General features: G+C 47.4%; 1 protein-coding gene across 2 annotated transcripts in view; it reads right to left on the bottom strand.

Moving 5' to 3' along the window:
* Positions 1-1190: 1190 nt before the first annotated feature.
* LOC129711462 (podoplanin-like) overlaps positions 1191-22466 on the bottom strand; it is a 25733-nt gene continuing 4457 nt past the window's right edge. The window contains exons 2-4 of one of the 2 annotated variants that reach the window (XM_055659076.1): positions 8661-8867; positions 6825-6942; positions 1191-3504 (exon numbers count right to left, since the gene is read on the bottom strand). In XM_055659076.1, the coding sequence (XP_055515051.1) occupies positions 3498-3504; positions 6825-6942; positions 8661-8867 (332 nt within the window). In that variant the 3' untranslated portion in view covers positions 1191-3497. Of the gene's footprint in view, positions 3505-6820; positions 6943-8660; positions 8868-22466 lie in introns of those variants that run through there. The other variant, XM_055659077.1, reaches the window with a different exon arrangement.

Below are 22466 nucleotides of genomic sequence, written 5' to 3'. Positions count from 1 at the left end.
CATCAATCCCCACCTTAAAATATCCATTGACTTGGCCTCCACAGCCGTCTGTGGTGATGAATTCCACAGTCGAGACCCTCCTGCAAAGGAATCGGTGGTGTTTCGGGTCGAGACACTTCTTCGAAGGAAATAGACAACGTTTTATTCGTTCCATGCAAAGAGTTGAACAATCTCCACTATAGGAAATAGGTAACGTTTCGGGCCGAAACCCGGAAGGGTTTCGGCCCAAAACGTTGCCTATTTCCTTCGCTCCACATAGATGCTGCTGCACCTGCACCTGCCTTCTGTACCTGCCTCCCGTACCTGCCTTCTCTCCATACCCCCTGATCCCTTTAGCCACAAGGGCCACATCTAACTCCCTCTTAAATATAGCCAATGAACTGTGTGGCCTCAACTACTTTTTAGTCCTTTTAAAGCTTTTAAAGCTGTCTGTTCAAGGATAAAGATTCTTTTTAAAGTTGCTTTACAGGACCACATGATCCCAAGGATCCCATTTCCTCCACAATGCTTTTGGCCACGGCATTTTGAAATCAGCCAGGTAAATATCCAGGACCTGCCCAGGATGAGGGTTAGAGGCAGAGATCTTCCCCATCCTTAAGAGTTTAGAAAGTGCATCTTTTGCTGGGCCTCCTAACGCTGGAGATGGCCTGTATTTAGATTCTTGAACAGAACCCTGGGTTCTACTGCTCCGTGAGACTCAGCTGGCATTGCATCACGTCTTTCAGAAGGAACTGCAGATGCTGGAGAATGGAAGGTAGACAAAAGTGCTGGAGGAACTCAGCAGGTGCGGCAGCATCTATGGAGCGAAGGAAATAGGCAACGTTTCCTTCGCTCTATGCAAAGAGTTGAACAATCTCCACTATAGGAAATAGGCAAAGTTTCGGGCCGAAACCCTTCCGGGTTTCGTCCCGAAACGTTGCCTATTTCCTTCGCTCCACATAGATGCTGCTGCACCCGCTGAGTTCCTCCAGCATTTTTGTCTACCTTCGATTTTCCAGCATTCTTCGAAGGAATAGGTGACGTTTTGGGCCGGGGCCCTTCTTCGAAGGAATAGGTGACCCAAAGGGTCTCGCCCCGAAACGTCACCTATTCCTTCACTCCATAGATGCTGCCTCACCCGCTGAGTTTCTCCAGCATTTTTGTCGTTTTTTTTAAAATCTACTCATTGAAAATGAATAAAGGTCGAAAAGTAAAAACAAGTGCCTTTTATTAACAATAATATATTTCATAGGTAATGAAATTTGACACTTTGATAATGACACTTTATTTTTAAAAAAACACAGTTTTATTTGACAGCAACTGTTGTAATAATGGCCAGTTGAGTACAAGATGTCAAACACTTTGCTGGTTGTGGCCAGGACTGGTCCCTGACGTGGGATCTCGAGTCACCCTGGAGTCTGTGGAGGACTGACAGGTTGCTGGGGATATTCGGGCATCCAGAGGAAGCTCCCAGTCTCTGAAGTCTCGCACGCTGACGTGGAAAGCGTTCTGTTTCTGGTGATGTGGAGTCAGCCTGGGACACTGCTCAGAGACTGCTGCCACTGACAAGACTTAACCCCAGACCCTGCTCACACTGTTCAGCATTCACAGGGGCTCCACAGATGCTGCTGCACCCGCTGAGTTACTCCAGCAATTTTGTCTACCACCATCTGCAGTTTCTTCTTGAACTCTTCAGCACTCACAGGGCTGAGAGAATGTTCAATTTCACTTTAGACTTTGGCGATACAGCATGGAAACAGGCCATTCGGCCCAACAGATCCATGCCGACCCTGTACACTAGCACTGTCCTACACACTAGGAACAATTTACAATTTTTCCCCATCTAAGCCAATTAACCTACAAACCCGTGTGGGAAGGAACTGCAGATGCTGGTTTAAACCGAAGAGGGACTCAAAAAGCTGGAGTAACTCAACGGGTCAGGCAGCATCTCTGGCGAGAAGGTACAAGCCTACAAACCCGTACGTCTTTGGAGTGCGGGAAGAAACCAGAGCACCCGGAGGAAACCCACACGGTCACGGGGAGAACGTGCAAACTCCGTACAGACAGCGCCCGTAGTCAGGATGGAACCCGGGTCTCTGGCGCTGTGAGGCAGCAGTACTACCCGCTGCACCACCGTGCCGTTACTGGTGGACAGGGTAACGACATTGGAATGAATGAATGACCGTGCACCAAAACCCACACGTCCACGGACACTTGGCTGTGGGGAACGTTCTCATTTCAACCCAAACCTGATGACAGCATCCAGCAATTGCAGGGGTAAGAGGCTGAGCAAGATGCAACTCAGCCCCCCTACACTGCTCCACAAATCCCCCTCAATGGAACAATCTCAGAAGGCTGTTACTTAGAGCTGAGGATCAAAGCTTCCAGGGCCTTGCCATCCCATTCTTCCTTCACAGAAATTGATCGAATGATTGATTGATTGGTTGATCAATTGATCAGTTGTTTGATTGCTCAATTGGTTGATCGATCGATTGATCGGTTGTTTGTTTGTTTGCTCGATGGGTCAATTGATTGATTGATTGATTGATCTGTTGATTGATCGATCATTTGGTCAATTGATCGATTGATTAGTTGATTGATTAATTGCATTTTGCAGCACAGCTCGCCTCCTCATTCATGTCCAATTTCATTAGGGTAGAAAAGATAAAGTTATTGAAGAAGCAAAAATCAAAAGTGCTGATAATTTGGGGACAAAGCTTCACGTATAAATACAAAGCATATATGTATCAATACATAGCATATTTATACATAGCATAAACATGTTACGCATATTGTAGCAAAGGTTAAAGGTCTTTTATTGTCACGTGTTCTAGCTACGGTGATATGCAAATTACCATGCAACCATTCTAAGACATAAAACTACAGAAAAGTCAACATAAACATCCACCACAGTGGATTCTTCATGGTTCCCCACTGTGATGGAAGGCAATAAAGTCGAAACTTCTTCCCTCATTTTTTCATTTTTAGCAGACAATTCAAATAACATTAGACACTAAATGCTGGAGTAACTCAGCGGGACAGGCAGCGTCTCTGGAGAGAAGGAATGGGTGACGTTTCGGGTCGAGACCCTTCTTCGGACTGAAGAAGGGCCTTGACCTGCAACGTCATACAATACATACACATTGCCTTTCCGCTGACTGGTTGGCATGCAACAAAAGCTTTTCACTGTAGCTCAGTACACGTGGCAATAAACTAAACTGAACTGATATATTGTATGCTATAAATACAATATATTTTGCACCTCCATACAAAACAAATTCTGCATTAAATGACTTTAACTACATGCTGGATTTGCACTACACATAGTAAATGACTGGAGGGGAGGGGGAGGGGAGGTGGGGGGGAGGGGCAGGGGCAGGTTTCACCAGCTCTCTGAGAGACGGGCCGCTTTAGAGTCCAAGGAACATTGGCAGACGTACGGTCGGTTATCCTGGTTTCAAATGACTTCATTCTCACAGCAGAACCACCAGTTAGTCATGTCTGTTTATCTTGGCAGATCAGGGCCTGTGGACATTCAGAGACTGTGTCAGTACAAGGTATGGGCATCAAACGTGTTTATGCAGTTACCAGCTATACACTGAATCATTGTTGCCACGATGTTCAACATGAGAGAAGTCACGGGAAGTTGAAAACACTCAAAGCCGACCAGTGACCAATACACATTATACCACCCTACACACTAAGGGAAATTTACAATTTTCCAAAGCCAATTAACCTACAAACCTGACGTCTGTGGAGTGTGGGAGGAGACCAGAGGACCAGGAAGAACGTGCAAATTCCACACAGACAGCACCCGTAGTCAGGATCGAAGAGAGACACAAAATACTGGAGTAACATAAACATCCACCACAGTGGATTCTTCATGGTTCCCCACTGTGATGGAAGGCAATAAAGTCGAAACTTCTTCCCTCATTTTTTCATTTTTAGCAGACAATTCAAATAACATTAGACACTAAATGCTGGAGTAACTCAGCGGGACAGGCAGCAGCTCTGGAGAGAAGGAATGGGTGACGTTTCGCGTCGAGACCCTCCTTCAGACTGAGAGTCAGGGGAGGATGGGGTTGCAACAGAGATAAGGAAGTGTAAGGTGTGAGAAGGAGGGGATGGAGATCAAGGAGAAGGTAAGAACAAAGCAAACAGAGATAAGATGTGACAACACCCGGGTCTCTGGCGCTGTAAGGCAGCAACTCTACCGCTGTGCCAGCGTGCTGCCCTGGAACTCCGATGGCCCCGTTAGTTATTGGGTCAGTCAGGGATAAATTTGACCACATTGACATGTTGGATGGTGATCAGAAGCCCTCCCAGGAGGGGAATTTTCCCATCTGAAGATTATTATACATTTCATAAATAACACAGTGCAGTCTAAACTAGACGTACAACAGTGCCGGCGGCAACAGTGTGGTAAACTGTTGCTGTCCGCAGACTTTTTTTGGACTCCTTCCACGACTCGTGCCATTGAGCAAGCCTGGATGAAGGCTTCACTTACAGAGTAACGTGTGGTGGGGGTGAGCTGGGGCTAGGATGCCAGGAGCTGGCCAGACCAGAGAGAAATGATCTCTCCCTCAATGGATATGTGCCGTTTTGGTCTCCCAATTTGTGGAAGGACATTCCTGCTATTGAGGTAGTGCAGCGTAGGTTCACCAGGTTAATCCCCGGGATGGCGGGACTGTCATATGCTGAGAGAATGGGCTTATATTCACTGGAATTTTGGATGAGAGAGGGGGATCTTATGGAAAAATGGTTGTGGAGCCATTCGGCCCATCAAGTCTACTGCGTCATTCAATCATGGCTGATCTATCATTCCCACTCAACCCCATTCTCCTGCCTTCTCCCCATAACCACTGACATCCATACTAATCAATAATCCCACAGATTCACCACCCTCTGGCAATGATTTTCACCATTGAAGCCTCCCTGAAAAATAATATTTAATCATCTGCAGAAAGGATTTGTCTGCTGGCAGCAGAGAACTGTGATGGAACCTGTTGGTTCTTTAAGGCTAACTATTGTATCCCACACAGGTACTCTATGGAACTCTCTGCCGCAGAGGGTAGTCGAGGCCACAGTTCATTGGCTATATTTAAGAGGGAGTTAGATGTGGCCCTTGTGGCTAAGGGGATCAGGGGGTATGGAGAGAAGGCAGGTACGGGATACTGAGTTGGATGATCAGCCAAAAACTCAGCGGGTGCAGCAGCTTCTATGGAGCGAAGGAAATAGGCAACGTTTCGTCCCGAAACCCTTCGGGTTTCGACCCGAAACGTTGCCTATTTCCTTTGGGTTTCGGCCCTATTTGAAGCCAGTTGAGGCCACAGTTCATTGGCTATATTTAAGAGGGAGTTAGATGTGGCCCTTGTGGCTAAAGGGATCAGGGGGTATGGAGAGAAGGCAGGGATGGGATACTGAGTTGGATGATCAGCCATGATCATATTGAATGGCGGTGCAGGCTCGAAGGGCCGAATGGCCTCTACTCATGCACCTAATTTCTATGTTTCTATGTACTCAATCCCATTGGATCTTTTTGTGCGAGTATTGACATTCAACCCTACAACATGTTTAGTTTAGTCTAGTTTAGAGATACGGCACGGAAACAGGCCCTTCGGCCCACCATGTCCGTGCCGACCAGCGATCCCCGCATGGTCCCCCCAGCCATGATCACAATGAATGACAGTGCTGGCTCGAAGGGCCGAAAGGCCTCCTCCTGCATCTATTTTCTATGTTTCTACACTAACACCATCCTACACACACACTGGGGACTATTTATACATTTATACCAAGCCAATTAATACGCAAACCTGTGCGGGTGGAACTTTCTGCGGAAGATCTCGGAGAAAACCCCGCACAGGTCTCGGGGAGAACGTGCAAACTCCGTACAGGCAGCACCCGTGGTGGGTCTCTGGCGCCGTGAGGCAGCAACTCTACCGCTGGGCCACCGTGACGGTCTATCACGTGTTCAGTCCCATGATAATAATTTGTGGACATATTGACATTTAACCTGTCTAACGAAGGTGGACAAAAATGCTGGAGAAACTCAGCGGGTGAGGCAGCATCTATGGAGCGAAGGAATAGGTGACGTTTTGGGTCGAGAACCTTCTTCGAAGGAATAGGTGACGTTTCGGGCCGAGAATCTTCTTCGAAGGAATAGGTGACGTTTCGGGTCGAGACCCTTCGGGTCTCAACCCGAAACGTCACCTATTCCTTCACTCCATAGATGCTTTTCTTTCTTGTAAAATCTTTTTATTCGGTTTTTTTCAAAAACAAAATCAATAGACAAATGGTGCAGGAGTAGGCCATTTGGCCCTTCGAGCCAGCACCAAAACCCAAAACCAAACAAAAATAAATAAATAAAAAATGATAAGCAAAACAGCGATATTGATACATAGGGATCAGGATTACATTAATATCAGGTATAACCTATGTATGTCCAGTGTCAAAATACACATTGAATATAGACCTCCCGGTCACTATGTAAATATAGTTACGTGTTTAGAAGAGAACTTGTATATATAAAAACAAAAAGATAAATAGAAAATAAAAGAAAAAAGAGAAAAACAAAATCCCCTAAACTAGAAACACAGCAAAACCAGAATCTGGGCTGCAAAGAATTTCAACAATTTAAGTCCCTGTTTGTCGTCAAGTCCGTTCCACCGTGTGATGGTAAAAGAATTATTATACCGGTTGGAGAGGGGACAATTTATGTCGTGTGAAAATGTTGAATAAAGCGGTTTCGACCCGAAACGTTGCCCATTTCCTTCGCTGCCATAGATGCTGCCTCACCCGCTGAGTTTCCCCTCGGCAGTTCCTTCTGAAACCTTCATCTTACTTACGAGTATCCTCCAGACATTTTCTTGATGATGATGACAATGACAGTCAGTACGATGACCACGGCCACGATGGCCCCCACGATGATCCCGATCAGGGTCAGCATTTCCAAGAAGTCCTTCCCTGGAACAAGGAACACACAGAACACACACTGAACTTTATTCCCCTCGTTTATTTTATTGTTCACAGCGCTGGCCGTTCGAATATTCTGTGGTACTGCTACATAGTTCTATCCAAAGATCCTACAGCGAGCAAGATGGTCCACTTGGTGAAAAAGACACAGTACGGTCATGGGCAGATTCATGGGTCATTTCGGCCCCCATTTCCGTAACCGGCTTCCGTCTCCGCACCAAAGATCCCGTAGCGGAGCAAAGATACTAGCGCGGAGACGGAAACCTGTTACGGAAACATCCTCGTAAAAATAAAAGTTCTTTGGTAAAAATCTTCTTCAGAATTTTAATTTATTAACACAAACTGTTCCCCCCGCAACGTTGATTACACTGCCAGTCGGGTCGGGTCGGGTCGAGTTACTGAAATGGATGAAAAAAAGGCCCACTATAGGGATCAGGAGGAGACTCCCCCTAGCAGGCAAAGCAGATCACTTCCAAAAGACGTGGTCTGCATTTATGGAACTATTGCAAGCATAAGGTGCAATAATAAGTTATAACATAAAGGCTACCAGGACTTGGTAACGGGGGGTATAAAATAATTTTTTAATAAAAACACGGTTGGTATATCCTTTTTTGCGGAGTTTTGTGTTACAATAGAGTGATTGATTTTCCTTTCTTCTTTTTTTTTCTTTTCTTTCTAGGGTCTTATTTCTTTCTTTACTTCCTTCTCTAATTCCTTCCCTAAGGGGTTCTCTTCTCCCAACACTTTCCTGCACCTTCACGATTCTTGCTTACTTTCCTTACTTCTTTTATTTCTATCTTTTTTAAAGCTCAAAAAATGAAGTGGTACAACATAATGTAATAAGATATATGCGATGTATTAATGTGATTTACTGTACTGCTAATAAAAATAAAATAAAAAAAAATAAATTAAAAAAGGCCCACGTTCCGTTCCGTTGCGTACTACACGTCAGCCCGTTGCATTTAGCAGGAGTGGTCTATCTTGCTCCGCTATAGGATCTTTGGTTCTATCTGGGACGTACTGTATGACAATAAAACCCCCCTGACTGCGAGTGTGGTCTCACCCCCCACTTCGCTCCACCTGCGGTGAATGGAACAGAACGGGATTCTCAACCTCCACCACAGGGGCAGCACGGTGGAGTTGCTGCCTCACACAGACCCGCGTTAGATCCCGACTACGGGCGCTGTCTGTACGGAGTTTGCACGTTCTCCCTGGTGACCTGCGTGGGTTTTCTCCAGGAGCTCCGGGTTTCCTCCCACACTACAAAGACGTACAGTTTTTGTCGGCTATTTGACTCTGGTGTAATTGTAAATCGTCCCCAATGTGTGTAGGGTAGCGCTAGTGTACGGGGTGATAGCAGGGTTGGATTGGACTCAACGGGCCGAAGGGCCTGTTCCCGCAATGTATCTCTCCAGTAAAATTGCAGATGCTGGTAAAATCGAAAGTAGACGCAAAATGCTGGAGTAACTCAGCGGGACCGGCAGCATCTCTGGAGAGAAGCAATGGGTGACGTTTCAGGTCGAGACCCTTCTTTCAGTCTGAAGAAGAGTCTCGACCCGAAACATCACCCGTTCCTTCTCTCCAGAGATGCTGCCGGTCCCGCTGAGTTACTCCAGCATTTTGTGTCTCCCCAAGAATCGATGGCATTCTCGCATGTGGCAACATCACAGTATAACTCCACTCCAATGGACTTGATTCCATATACGTACCATTAGAGTCGTCAGCTTCAGGCCCATCATCTTCAGTGGAGTTGGACTCTCTAGAGGTTGTGAAGCTGGAGTCTTTGCTGTCTTCATCAGACTGGGTCTTGTCACTCCCTGGGGCTAGAGTGATTGGTAGCCCCGACAACGTGGAGACATTTTTATCTTCACTTCCTCCAATGGTCACTGTTTCGACGTCATCTGACGCAAGCCCCTCTTCATCAGGGAAGAAAAGAAAGCAGTCTATTAGTCATCACCCTTGTGCCATCAACCTCACACCTGATGTGTAGCAAGGAATTGCAGATGCTGGTTTACACCGAAGATGGACACAAAGTGCTGGAGTAACTCAGCGGGTCAGGCAGCATCTCTGAGAAAAAGGATGGGTGACTTTTTTGGTCAGGGGGGTTATGGACTCAACCTTACCTGAGGTCATAGAAACATAGAAACATAGAAATTAGGTGCAGGAGTAGAGGCCATTCGGCCCTTCGAGCCTGCACCATTCGCCATTCAATATGATCATGGCTGATCATCCAACTCAGTATTCCGTACCTGCCTTCTCTCCATGCCCTCTGATCCCCTTAGGTCATCTGATGTTGGCCTTTTCTTACCTCCGGTTTACCCCCCCCCCTTCCTCTACTTTCTACTGAAGACCTTTCCACTTTCTACCTAAGTAGGGCCTAGACCTGAAACGTCACCTATCCATGTTCCTCCACAGATGCTGCCTGACCCGCTGAGTTACTCCAGCACTCTGTGAAATGTCACCTATCCATGTTCTCCACAGATGCTGCCTGACCCGCTGAGTTACTCCAGCACTTTGTGAAACGGCACCTATCCATGTTCTCCACAGATGCTGCCTGACCCGCTGAGTTACTCCAGCACTCTGTGAAACGTCACCTAACCATGTTCTCCACAGATGCTGCCTGCCCGCTGAGTTACTCCAGCACTCTGTGAAACGTCACCTATCCATGTTCTCCACAGATGCTGCCTGACCCGCTGAGTTGCTCCAGCACTCTGTGAAACGTCCTTAATTATGGCCTAACTAATACTTACATTTTGCAAATACACATCAGTCCCTACTGTGAAGGTGTGGATCACAAACATGTCCGAGACACTGCATTTGGAAAATATTAGGCTTGTCTTTGCAGAAAAACCAGATTAAATTTTTAAGACATGGGACACCCTTTGCCGAATTGTTACAAGGATAGTATGGGGCAACACAACTTTAGGTTTAAATCCGACTATGGGTTGGGTGAGGTTCTCTCCAGAGATGCTGCCTGACCCATCTTTGTCCCCTCTTTGTCCACACTACTGTGGTAGCCTCGGGGTCCTGCCTTTCCACTTTACCCTTCTCTTTTCCAAGATTACAAGATTACAAGATTCAATTTAATTGTCATTTGGACCCCTTGAGGTCCAAACGAAATGCCGTTTCTGCAGCCATACATTACAAACAAATAGACCCAAGACACAATATAATTTACATTAACATCCATCCATCGCTGTGATGGAAGGCCAAAAAACGTATCTCTCCACTGCACTCCTTTGATTCCCCCCCCCCCCGATGTTGTCAGTCAAAGTCAAAGCCCCCGGCTGGCGATGGCGATTGTCCCGCGGCCATTAAAGCCACGCCGGGTGATGTTCCTTTCCCTTATTTTCAAGTTAAAAGGTTAAAATTAAAGCTGTACAAGAATTGTATAATTTTACATGCCGAATGTTCTATTCTTGTACAATTGCTTCTAATAAAAATAATAATATATTAAAAAAATAAAATAAATAAACGATACATCCACAAACTGGGACATTGTCGCAGTTGATTGATGCTGTCGACAAAAGTCAAAACAACCAAACAAATTTATAAACACAATCATACACATATTCTTTTACATAATACATGAAATGAAAGTGGCAATGCTCGCGGACTTAGTCCTTGGTGAGATAATGCTGGAGAAACTCAGCGGGTGCAACAAAACAACCAAACAAACTAATAACAAATCAGGCACACATATTCGGGCCAAACCCTTCCCGGTTTCGGCCCGAAACGTTGAGATTTCCTTTGGAGTTCGGCCTACTGCGACAGGAGCTCATCTTTACACTGAGCCTCAGTATAAATAGGCCCATCAGTCAGTGGAACACAGAGGCCACTGCCAAAGGTGTATACGGATAGACTGGGGAAGAGACTAGTCAGCGCAGTGTTCCAGTTGTAAATCCTTCCCTGGTTTCAGTGCAGCTGCAGGGACGAAGATTTACTTTTCTACGAGGCAGGTTCAGAAGCAAACGCAACAGGGTTAAAGAATAAGGGGTCGGCCATTTAGAACGGAGACAAGGAAACGCCTTTTCTCACAGAGAGTGGTGAGTCTGTGGAATTCTCTGCCTCAGAGGGCGGTGGGGGCTTTTCAAGAGAGAGCTAGATAGGGCTCTTAAAAATAGCGGAGTCGGGGGAAATGGGGAGAAGGCAGGAACGGGGTACTGATTGGGGATGATCAGCCGTGATCACATTGAATGGCGGTGCTGGCTCGGGGCCGAATGGCCTACTCCTGCACCTATTGTCTATTGTCTATTGTCTAAGAACAACAGGCTGGAAATATATTGAAGCCAAGCGGAAGGCTGAAGTTGACACAAAGTTGAATCCTTTGTTCTGGGCCCCGTGTCTATTTTGGTCACCTATTTCCTTTGTGCTCTGGGCTCCAGTTGCTTTGGGGAGATGTTCAAAAATGCAGCTTATTCCAGCGATGTTTGGAATGTGACCAAAACATTCTTCAGACGAAGCAAAGTTTATTTTCCCTCGTTAAAGATGATCCAACAATCAGGAGTTGGAGTGGAGAGACAGGGAACTGCAGATGCCGGCTTACCATGGAAAGGCACAAAGTGCTGGAGTAACTCAACGGGTCAGGCAGCATCCCCGGAGAACATGGATAGGTGACGTTTCAAGTTGAGATCTTTCTTCAGGCTAGAAGTCTGAGGAAGAGTCCTGACAAACGTCACCTCAGGCTAGACTCGCTGACTGAGGAAGAGTCCCTATCCACCCACAGATGCTGCCTGAACGTCACCTATCCATGTTCTCCACAGATGCTGCCTGCCTGACCCGCTGAGTTTCGGGCCGACTCCAAATAGCACTCTGTGAAACGTCACCTATCCATGTTTCTCCCACAGATGCTGCCTGACCCGCTGAGTTACTCCAGCACTCTGTGAAAGTTACGTCACCTATCCATGTTCTCCACAGATGCTGCCTGACCCACTGCTGACTCTTGAACTATCCATGCCACTCTGTGCCTTTCACAAGGAACTGAAGGAGTTCAATGGAATGAAAGAGGGGGAAACAAAGGGAGAAGATAGAAACAAAATGCCGGAGTAACTCAGCCTAACTCAGATCACCTGTGGAAGGATGGAGCCCACAATGGTCCATTGTTGGTTGGGGCAGATGTGCTAATGACAGGGATACAAGGATGTGGAATAGTGGAACTGTTGGGAGTACGACTGGGGGTGGGGGGTGGGCCCACAATGGGGTTGGGGGGGGGGGGTGGGTGGAACTGTTGGGGGGGATGGGGGTGGGGGGGGGGGGGAGGTGGAGGGAGGAATACAGGACTTATTTGAAATGAGAGAAGTCAACGTTTTAAATACCAACAATTTTGCCTGTAAAGAATGTTATACTTCCAGAAAATTAACCAGATATTTTTTTTTTTAAAAAGGCGTCGGAAATACACATTCCAAGCTTAAATCATCGGTAAAAATGATGTGCCTTCATTATAGAAACATAGAAAATAGGTGCATGAGTAGAGGCCATTCGGCCCTTCGAGCCTGCACCATTCGCCATTCAATATGATCATGGCTGATCATCCAACTCAGTATCCCGTACCTGCCTTCTCTCCATACCCTCTGATCCCTTTAGCCACAAGGGCCACATCTAACTCCCTCTTAAATATAGCCAATGAACTGTGGCCTCAACTGGCCTCAAATAGGGCCGAAACCCGAAGGAAATAGGCAACGTTTCGGGTCGAAACCCAAAGGGTTTCGGGACGAAACGTTGCCTATTTCCTACGCTCCACAGATGCTGCTGCACCCGCTGAGTTTTTGGCTGATCATCCAACTCAGTATCCCGTACCTGCCTTCTCTCCATACCCCCTGATCCCCTTAGCTACAAGGGCCACATCTAACTCTCTCTTAAATATAGCCAATGAACTGTGTGGCCTCAACTACCTTCTGTGGCAGAGAGTTCAATCTGTGGTGAGATTAAGGGAAAGTCAATGGGAAAATTCATCCAGGTCGATGGCAAAATGACTTTGACTTGATCGGTTCCCCTTCCTCTCCATCCTCCAGTCAGGGAGAGGTCACCTTCACAAAGCTTTAACCAGACTCAGCGTTTCCCAGCCTCCCGGCCAACACTCGTCACACTCAGTTGCCAGAGGAGGATTAGGAGTCCGCCTGCTTTCTCTCAAGCTCTGGAGCCAACAGTCGACTGTTTACAAACACAGCCTGGTGCTTCAGTACACGACGCAAGGCAGCCGTCCGGGAAACTCGCCAGCAATCGGCAGAGACAGAGAGCGAGTTTCATCTCCTCGCCAACAACCCGAGCGGTGGCTGGTGCCCAGCTGCCTCTTGTTCTCCCCTCAGCTGCCAGACAAGGTAGTTGAGGAGGGGACTATCGCAATGTTGAAGAAATGTATATGGATAGGACAGGTTTGGAGGGATATGGACCAAACGCAGGCAGGTGGGACATGTTGTACAGGGTCTTGGTGAGACCACACCTGGAGTATTGCGTACAGTTTTGGTCTCCAAATCTGAGGAAGGACATTATTGCCATAGAGGGAGTGCAGAGAAGGTTCACCAGACTGATTCCTGGGATGTCAGGACTGTCTTATGAAGAAAGACTGGATAGACTTGGTTTATACTCTCTAGAATTTAGGAGATTGAGAGGGGATCTTATAGAAACTTACAAAATTCTTAAGGGGTTGGACAGGCTAGATGCAGGAAGATTGCTCCCGATGTTGGGGAAGTCCAGGACAAGGGGTCACAGCTTAAGGATAAGGGGGAAATCCTTTAAAACCGAGATGAGAAGAAAGAACTTTTTCACACAGAGAGTGGTGAATTCTCTGGAACTCTCTGCCGCAGAGGGTAGTCGAGGCCACAGTTCATTGGCTATATTTAAGAGGGAGTTAGATGTGGCCCTTGTGGCTAAGGGGATCAGAGGGTATGGAGAGAAGGCAGGTACGGGATACTGAGTTGGATGATCAGCCAAAAACTCAGTGGGTGCAGCAGCATCTATGGAGCGAAGGAAATAGGCAACGTTTCGTCCCGAAACCCTTTGGGTTTCGACCCGAAACGTTGCCTATTTCCTTTGGGTTTCGGCCCTATTTGAGGCCAGTTGAGGCCACAGTTCATTGGCTATATTTAAGAGGGAGTTAGATGTGGCCCTTGTGGCTAAGGGGATCAGAGGGTATGGAGAGAAGGCAGGTACAGGATACTGAGTTGGATGATCAGCCATGATCATATTGAATGGCGGTGCAGGCTCGAAGGGCCGAATGGCCTCTACTCCTGCACCTAATTTCTATGTTTCTATTTTTCTATGTTGGCCAGTGTGGGCAAGTCGGGCCGAAGGGCCTGTTTCCATGCTGTATCACTCTATGACTGACGGATCTGGCAGGCACAAACTCAGCTGAAGGAGTTTATCGGTTCATTGAGGAAGGATTAAAGTGCACAGAATCAGGGACAGCGCGGTGACACTGCGGTGGAGGCGTACACAGTCCTGTACGGGGAGATCGTGCAAACTCCGTACAGACGGACGTCCGGATCGAACCCGGGTCTCTGGCGCAATACGGCGGCAACTCTCCCGCTGCACCACCATGCGTGCCGCCCAAATAATCGCAACCCGAGTCTCAACCCAAAATGTTGATGGTCCAGTCCCCTGACCCGCTGAGTTACGCCAGCACTCTGTGTCTTTCATTAGAAGCTGACGGAGTTCAACGGAATGAAAGAGAGGGAAACAGAGGGAGAAGATGCCGGAGTATCTCAGCCTAACTCAGATCACCTGTGGAACGACACGCTGAGTAATGCCCCCTGTCCCACTTAGGAAACCTGAACGGAAACCTCTGGGGACTTTGCGCGCCCCACCCAAGGTTTCCGTGCGGTTCCCGGAGGTTTTTGTCAGTCTCCCTACCTCCTGCAACCTCCGGCAACCACCTGCAACCTCCGGGAACCCCACGGAAACCTTGGGTGGGGCGCAAAGTCTCCAGAGGTTTCCGTTCAGGTCTCCTAAATGGGACAGGGGGCATTACTCCAGCCGTTAGTTCTTTGCAACCAAATGATGCTGGTCGCCACCCACAAACGTCCATGGATCAAAGGATAGCAAAATATTCATGCACAGAGATATTTTATAACATAAACACAGACACACACAGAGTGAGGTCAAGTTCTCCACTTAAATCCACTTGCTTTGATGACTGAATGGATCCCTGCATACTGACCAAACATAGCTCTATGGGGAATCATCTCCACTCTCCAGGCCTCACTGCAAACCAGAATGAATCTGAACTCAGCTTCACGACTTAGTGATCCTTTGTGCAGGACTAAATCAGCAGACACAAAATGCTGGAGTAACTCAGCGGGACAGGCAGCATCTCTGGAGAGAAGGAATGGGTGACGTTTCGGCCCGTGACCCTCGATCAGACTGACCCTTTTCATATTTGACCTTTTCTGGCTGGCTGACCTCCAAAGCCTCCAACCTTATCTTATTCCAGCCCGGGAACTCTCTGCCTCACAGAGGGCGGTGGAGGCCGGTTCTCTGGATGCTTTCAAGAGAGAGCTAGATAGGGCTCTTAAAAATAGCTGAGTCAGGGGATATGGGGAGAAGGCAGGAACGGGGTACTGATTGGGGATGATCAGCCGTGATCACATTGAATGGTGGTGCTGGCTCGAAGGGCCGAATGGCCTACTCCTGCACCCTCCAGTCAGTCAGAGGTCACCTTCAGGTCACCCGCATGGCCTAGTTTTACCTTCTCCCCAAAACCCATCAACAGAACTGCAGACCCGTTGTTTCTGCTAGCTCCAATCCCATTGAATTAATTTCCACACACATCGACTCCATCCTACCCCCGGTCCAATGCCCCCCCACCTATGTCCAAGACACTTCACAAGCCCTTCGTCCCCTCAATGACTTCCATTTTCCAGCCTCCCATGTCTGAAGAAGGGTCTCGACCTGAAACGTCACCCATTCCTTCTCTCCAGAGATGAATAAATGAATGAATAAGTTTATTGGCCAAGTATTCACATACAAGGAATTTGCCTTGGTGCTCCGCCCGCAAGTGACAACCTGCTGCCTGTCCCGCTGAGTTACTCCAGCATTTTGTGTCTACCTTAGATGGTACCCGACATCTCGTCAACCTCACGGTAAGGTTGCCAGGACCATACAAGAGAAATGTGCGAGTGTTCGAGGGAGATGGCTGGTTCAGTAACGTCGATCCCACTGCAAAGGACCTGAGCAGCCAGCAACGTGCTTGCTCTGTAGGATCCGAATTGCTTCGAGTCACTCAGACTGGTTCATTCCCCCTCCCCGCCAACTCCAAAGCTGCCTCAAGACGAGCGTTTGATGGCATTGGGCAAGAACTCGCTGGAGAAAACGCTAATCATGTATCTGTACACTGTGGACAGCTCGATTGTAATCATGTTATTGTTTTTCCGCTGACTGGTTAGCACGCAACAAAACATTTTCACTGTCCCTCACCAACTACCTCATTGGAGCCCTGCCTCCTTGACGACTTTTGCTGTTTGCACTAGGCATTATGGTTGTCAAGAACTCGCTGTAGACCAAGACAAACGCTTTAATCATGTCCTCGCTGGGATGATCTGTCCCCACTGTGGACGTGCTCGATTGTAATCATGTACTGTCTTACCGTTGACTGGTTAGCGCGCAACAAAAGCTTTTCACTGTACCTCGGGACACGTGACAATAAACTGGACTGAATTCATTGCCACAGATGGATGTGGAGGCCAAGTCGATGGATGATCTCATTTGTTTCACAAACGCAATGTTCGTAACTATGTTTAGACCAAATAAAATTAGGTTTGTTTTTCTTTTGAAATTCCATCAAGAGATTTTCTAAACACTCGATTCCCATTTCAGTCGGGTATTTTTCCTTGCGACTGTAGGCTGGGACTTTTGGCACCTCTCCCTTTTTGTCTCCCAGCGATGTCCACATTTGGTTCTGAGGCACGTTGCCGACTGGCGTGTTGCTGGCGGTCCCAGCGGCTGCTCTCACCGTGGGAATGGATGTCATGCGCGAGGCATTTGCCAAAATACCTCAACTCCTTTTTTAAATCAGATAACAGTTAATCAACGGGGAAGAAAATATCTACTGAGTGGACATGCGCTGCAGAGTTTTTCCCAGAGGATTAAAAAAAAAAAAAAAAAATGCAGTGAATTTCAATTTCAGCCGTTTGTTTTTCCTGACAGCCTCGGATTTTCATCGCTGGCATTACGGAAATCATTCTTTGCTTTAGATTTAATTTATTATCGGAATTTAAAATCTCCCCACTGCGTTGCGGGATTCGAACTCGTATCTGGAGATCAGGTCTGACAAAGTCTTTGCAGGGTAGGGCATCTTTAGTTTAGAGATTCAGCGCGGGAACAGGAGCTTTGACCCACCGACCAGCGATCCCCGCACGCTAACACTATCCTACACACACCGGGGACAATTTACATTTATACCAAAGCCAATTCACCTACAAACCTGTACGTCTTTGGAGTGTGGGAGGAAACTGAAGATCTCGGAGGAAACCCACGCAGGTCACGGGGAGAACGTGCAAACTCCGTACAGACAGCGCCCGTTTGAGAGGCATTGTCCACTAAAAGAGCAGGCTTGGAATCATGGCTATGTGAAGGGTGGGGTGGGTCAGCATGTCCCCATGGTGTCTCAAACTACACCTTCCCCAGACCCCATCCTGGCATAGAATCAACGATGGACACAAAACGCTGGAGTAACTCAGCGGGACAGGCAGCATCTCTGGAGAGAAGGAATGGGTGACGTTTCAGGTCAGACCCTTCTGTTCATTTGCAGCGCCGGAGACCCAGGTTCGATCCCGACTACGGGTGCTGTCTGTGCGGAGTTTGTACGTTCCCCCCGTGACCTGCGTGGGTTTTCTCCGGGATCTTCGGTTTCCTCCCACACTCCAATGATGTACGCTTGGTAAATGTCCGCGCGGATCCTGTGGGCCGATAGGGCCTGTTTCCGCGCTGTGTCTCTAAACTAAAGACTCAAAGGACTGGATACAGAGAATGTTTCCACTAGTGCGGGAGTCTCGGACAGGGTAGAAAGGGCGGTTTAGAAAAGAGATGAGGAGGAATTTCTTTATTCAGCGGGTGGTGAATCTGTGGAACTCATTGCTACAGACGGCTGTGGACGCCACGTCATTGGATATTTTTAAGGCGGAGATTGACAAGTTGTTGATTAGTACGGGTGTCGGGGTTATGGGGAGAAGGCAGGAGAATGGGGTTGGGAGGGAGAGATAGATCAGCCATGATTGAATGGTGAAGTAGACTCGATGGGCCGAATGGCCTAATTCTGTTCGGATGTCGGTTAATTCTGTTCGATTCGTAGGTTAATTGACTTGTTGTATAGTGGAGTAGACTCGATGGGCCGAATGGCCTAATTCTGCACCTAGAATGTATGTACACGCTCTATGAATGGAACTCACTAGTCTGGAGTTCCTGACTGCCTTCCACTAATGAACTTTGATCTCTGAGTTTCTCCAGGGAGATTGTTCGGGGAGATTTTAGAGTTGATGCCTGCATGTTTCTGGGAGAGAAGGTAACCATGAGACTGTGGCACTGGATGCAATGGGAACAGTTTAAAAAGTGAAGTAATAAGATTGCCGTTTTAATCCTTGAGCTGATAGCAAATGCCATAAATGTACTTCAAAAGCAAAATACAGTAGATGCTGGGGATCTGAAATTAAACAGCAAAACCTGGGAAGACTCAGTAGAAATGTCACTAAAGGCCTCAGCGCTTCAAACAGCTAGTAAGTGGATCTACCCAAAATATTATCATTGGGAGTTAGAGCAGAGGGGAAACTGAGACGTGGGATTATTGAATTATTTAGTTGAACCATTCTGGTGATGAGGGACTTCAGTTCGAGTCATAGAGCCCTGGAGTCATAGGTACTGAGACACAGAGAGAGAGAGAGACAGAGAGACAGAGAGAGAGACAGAGAGGGAGACACAGAGACAGAGAGACAGAGACAGAGACAGAGAGAGAGAGAGAGAGACAGAGAGAGACACAGAGAGACACAGAGAGACAGACAAAGAGAGAGACACAGAGAGACACAGAGAGAGACAGAGAGAGAGAGAGAGACAGAGACAGAGAGAGAGACAGAGAGAGAGAGAGAGAGAGAGAGAGAGAGAGAGAGACACAGAGAGACAGAGAGACAGAGAGAGACAGAGAGAGAGAGACAGAGAGAGAGAGAGAGACAGAGAGAGAGAGACACAGAGACAGAGAGAGACACACAGAGAGAGACACACAGAGAGAGACACACAGAGAGAGACACACAGAGAGAGACACACAGAGAGAGAGACAGAGAGAGAGACCGAGAATAACAGCTTGAAAACAGGCACTTCAGCCCAACTAATCCAGACAAACAAAGTCCCAGCTCCACTAGTCCCACCTGCCCGCGTTTGGCCCATATCCCTCCAAACCTGTCCACCTATTTCTCAAACATTGCAATAGCCCCTGCCTCAACTACCTCCACCTGGCTCCATACACCCACCACCCTTTGTGTGAATACGTTACCCCACAGATTTCTATCAGAGGGGTAACTTTTTGATCACAAGGTATTCTATGAGTAAGACTATGAGTTTATCAAAGAGGTAACTATTTATTTTTAACTACAGTGATGCCAAGCTGAGGATCTAGGATTGTCCTTGTTGGAGCAGGGATGGCTGAGAGAGAGAGAGAGAATCATCAAGGTGTTATTCGATGAGATAGATTGGGAGCTGCCCCCATTAGTGAATTGTAAAAACATGAAGGACACAGGATGGAGGATTTTAGTTTAGTTTGTAGATACAACACAGAAACAGGCCCTTCGGCCCACCGAGTCCGTGCCGACCAGCGATCCCCGCACACTAACACTATCCTACACACACTGGGGACAATTTACACATACACCAAGCCAATTAACCTACGAACCTGCACGTCTTTGGAGTGTGGGAGGAAACCGGAACACCCGGAGAAAACACGCAGGTCACGGGGAGAACGTGCAAACTCCGTACAGACAGCACCCGTAGTCAGGATGGAACCCGGGTCTCTGGCGCTGTGAGGCAGTAACTCTACCGCTGCGCCACCGTGCCGCCCGTGAAAGTCTTCCTTCCTTCCTTGACACAGGCATTTATCACAGATTGGTGAAACATTAGGGAAGATTTTATTTAATTTAGTTTTTGAATAGTATAATCTATGTAATGTTTTAAATTGGATGAGCGTATGTCGTACGTTGATCGAACATTTATGCACCTGTAGTAAATGATTATCCCAGGTCTCTTTTGAGATTTTTATAGCTAATTCTTGTTCCCAATCTTTTCTAATTCCATCTGTTGTGGGTATTTCTATGTTTAAAATGATATTATATAAGTACGATATTCCTTCCTTCCTTTCACACGCACTTTGCCCTTCATTTATACCTGACCCTATCCTCCCCTGTGATGGGGAACGCAACAATTTGTCCACAAATAGTGTACTGCCCTGTCAAGCTTTGGAAGGTGCAAGAACAGGAAGTGCAGGCAAGATAAGCTGAGCGTGCTGGCTCCATGCCAGACGTGTAGATCTCAGATGCCAGTCGCTAGCGGTCAGATCCTGTGTGAAACAAGCCTGCTTTATGTGCCCCTCAAGGTAGTTGAACCACTGCCTGCCAGCACTGTTTACCCTGTGGCCCACAGCACATCCTGTGACTCGCTGCCTCCAGACTCCTCAACCAAACTCCACTGAAACCTGCAACCTCTCTCCTTCTCTCCGCAGATGCTGTTTCGTTTCGGGTCGAGACCCTTCTTCAGTTTGGACTTCGGACTTCAGAGTCTGAATCCCCGAAAACGTCACCTATTCCTTCTCTCCAGAGACGCTGCCTGTCCCGCTGAGTTACTCCAGCATTTTGTGTCTATCTTCGGTTTAAACCAGCACCTGCAGTTCCTTCCCACAACTCTTAACATAGACATAGAAACATAGAAATTAGGTGCAGGAGTAGGCCATTCGGCCCTTCGAGCCTGCACCGCCATTCAATATGATCATGGCTGATCATCCAACTCAGTATCCTGTACCTACCTTCTCTCCATACCCCCTGATCCCTTTAGCCACAAGGGCCACATCTAACTCCCTCTTAAATATAGCCAATGAACTGGCCTCAACTGGCTTCAAATAGGGCCGAAACCCAAAGGAAATAGGCAACGTTTCGGGTCGAAACCCGAAGGGTTTCGGGACGAAACGTTGCCTATTTCCTTCGCTCCATAGATGCTGCTGCACCCGCTGAGTTTTTGGCTGATCATCCAACTCAGTATCCCGTACCTGCCTTCTCTCCATACCCCCTGATCCCCTTAGTCACAAGGGCCACATCTAACTCCCTCTTAAATATAGCCAATGAACTGTGGCCTCAACTACCCTCTGCGGCAGAGAGTTCCAGAGATTCACCACTCTCTGTGTGAAAAAAGTTCTTCTCATCTCGGTTTTAAAGGATTTCCCCCTTATCCTTAAGCTGTGAAGAATGGCCTCTTCCCATTCATCAGGCTTAAGTGCAGTTCATTCAGCTGAAATTGATGAAGCAAATAATGTTAAGACCATTGGATCTTCTCTGAAGAATTAGTAAAGAAATTCCTCCTCATCTCCTTCCTAAAGGAATGTCCTTTTATTCTGAGGCTGTGACATCTGGTCCTAGACTCTCCCACTAGTGGAAACATCCTCTCCACATCCAGGCCTTTCACTATTCGGTAGGTTTCAATGAGGTCACCCCCTCATCCTTCTAAACTCCAGCGAGTACAGGACAAGGAGTTGAGTTAACAAAACGTTCCGAGAATATATTTCACATGGGCTTCGGAAATACTCTCAGGAAGTACGGCAGGATACTGCTTGTTTACGGTTGGTAATTTTACTTGATGTTGGTGGCGTTCCACAGAGGCACATTCTTCTTTCAGACAGAGGGCGTGTGATCGCTGTACACAAGGGCAGTGTTATCATCCCAGGTAGCCCAAGTCAAAGGGCCTCTATCAACCCGAAACGTCGCCCATTCCTTCTCTCCTGAGATGCTGCCTCACCCGCTGAGTAACTCCAGCATTCTGTGTCCACCTTCGAATTTAACCAGCATCTGCAGTTCTTTCTTTTTATATAGAATTAGGCCATTCGGCCCGCCAAGTCTACTCCACCATGGCTGATCTATCTCTCCCTACTTCTCCACGTAACCCCTGACACCCGTACTAATCAACCTTGTTGACATTATTTTGTTATAAACTCTGTATTGTAGCTTGTGTGGAGCAGGGGCTGCCTGCAAGGGGTGAGGCATTGGGTAAACAGAGGCTATACTTCCCATGTTTAACCTGTGGGATGATCAACTCTGGAGAGCCACATTTCTGGGATAACTGGGAATGCTTTGAGCAGGACAGGGAAAGAAGCCACAACATCTAAAAATGTTAAGAACAGAATAATATTTACATCACCCCTCTGGCTTGGACTTTCTATTTCCATCTTAAGCAATTATTGAGTCACACAGGGTGGAAACAGGCCCTTCGGCCCAACCTGCCCCTGCCGGCCAATGTCTCCCATCTACACTAGTCCCACCTGCCTGCGTTTGGCCCGTATC

The sequence above is a fragment of the Leucoraja erinacea genome, chromosome 30 (assembly GCF_028641065.1).
Source record: "Leucoraja erinacea ecotype New England chromosome 30, Leri_hhj_1, whole genome shotgun sequence".
Lineage (NCBI taxonomy): Eukaryota > Metazoa > Chordata > Chondrichthyes > Rajiformes > Rajidae > Leucoraja > Leucoraja erinaceus.
This window is presented reverse-complemented; position numbering and strand designations above follow the sequence as displayed.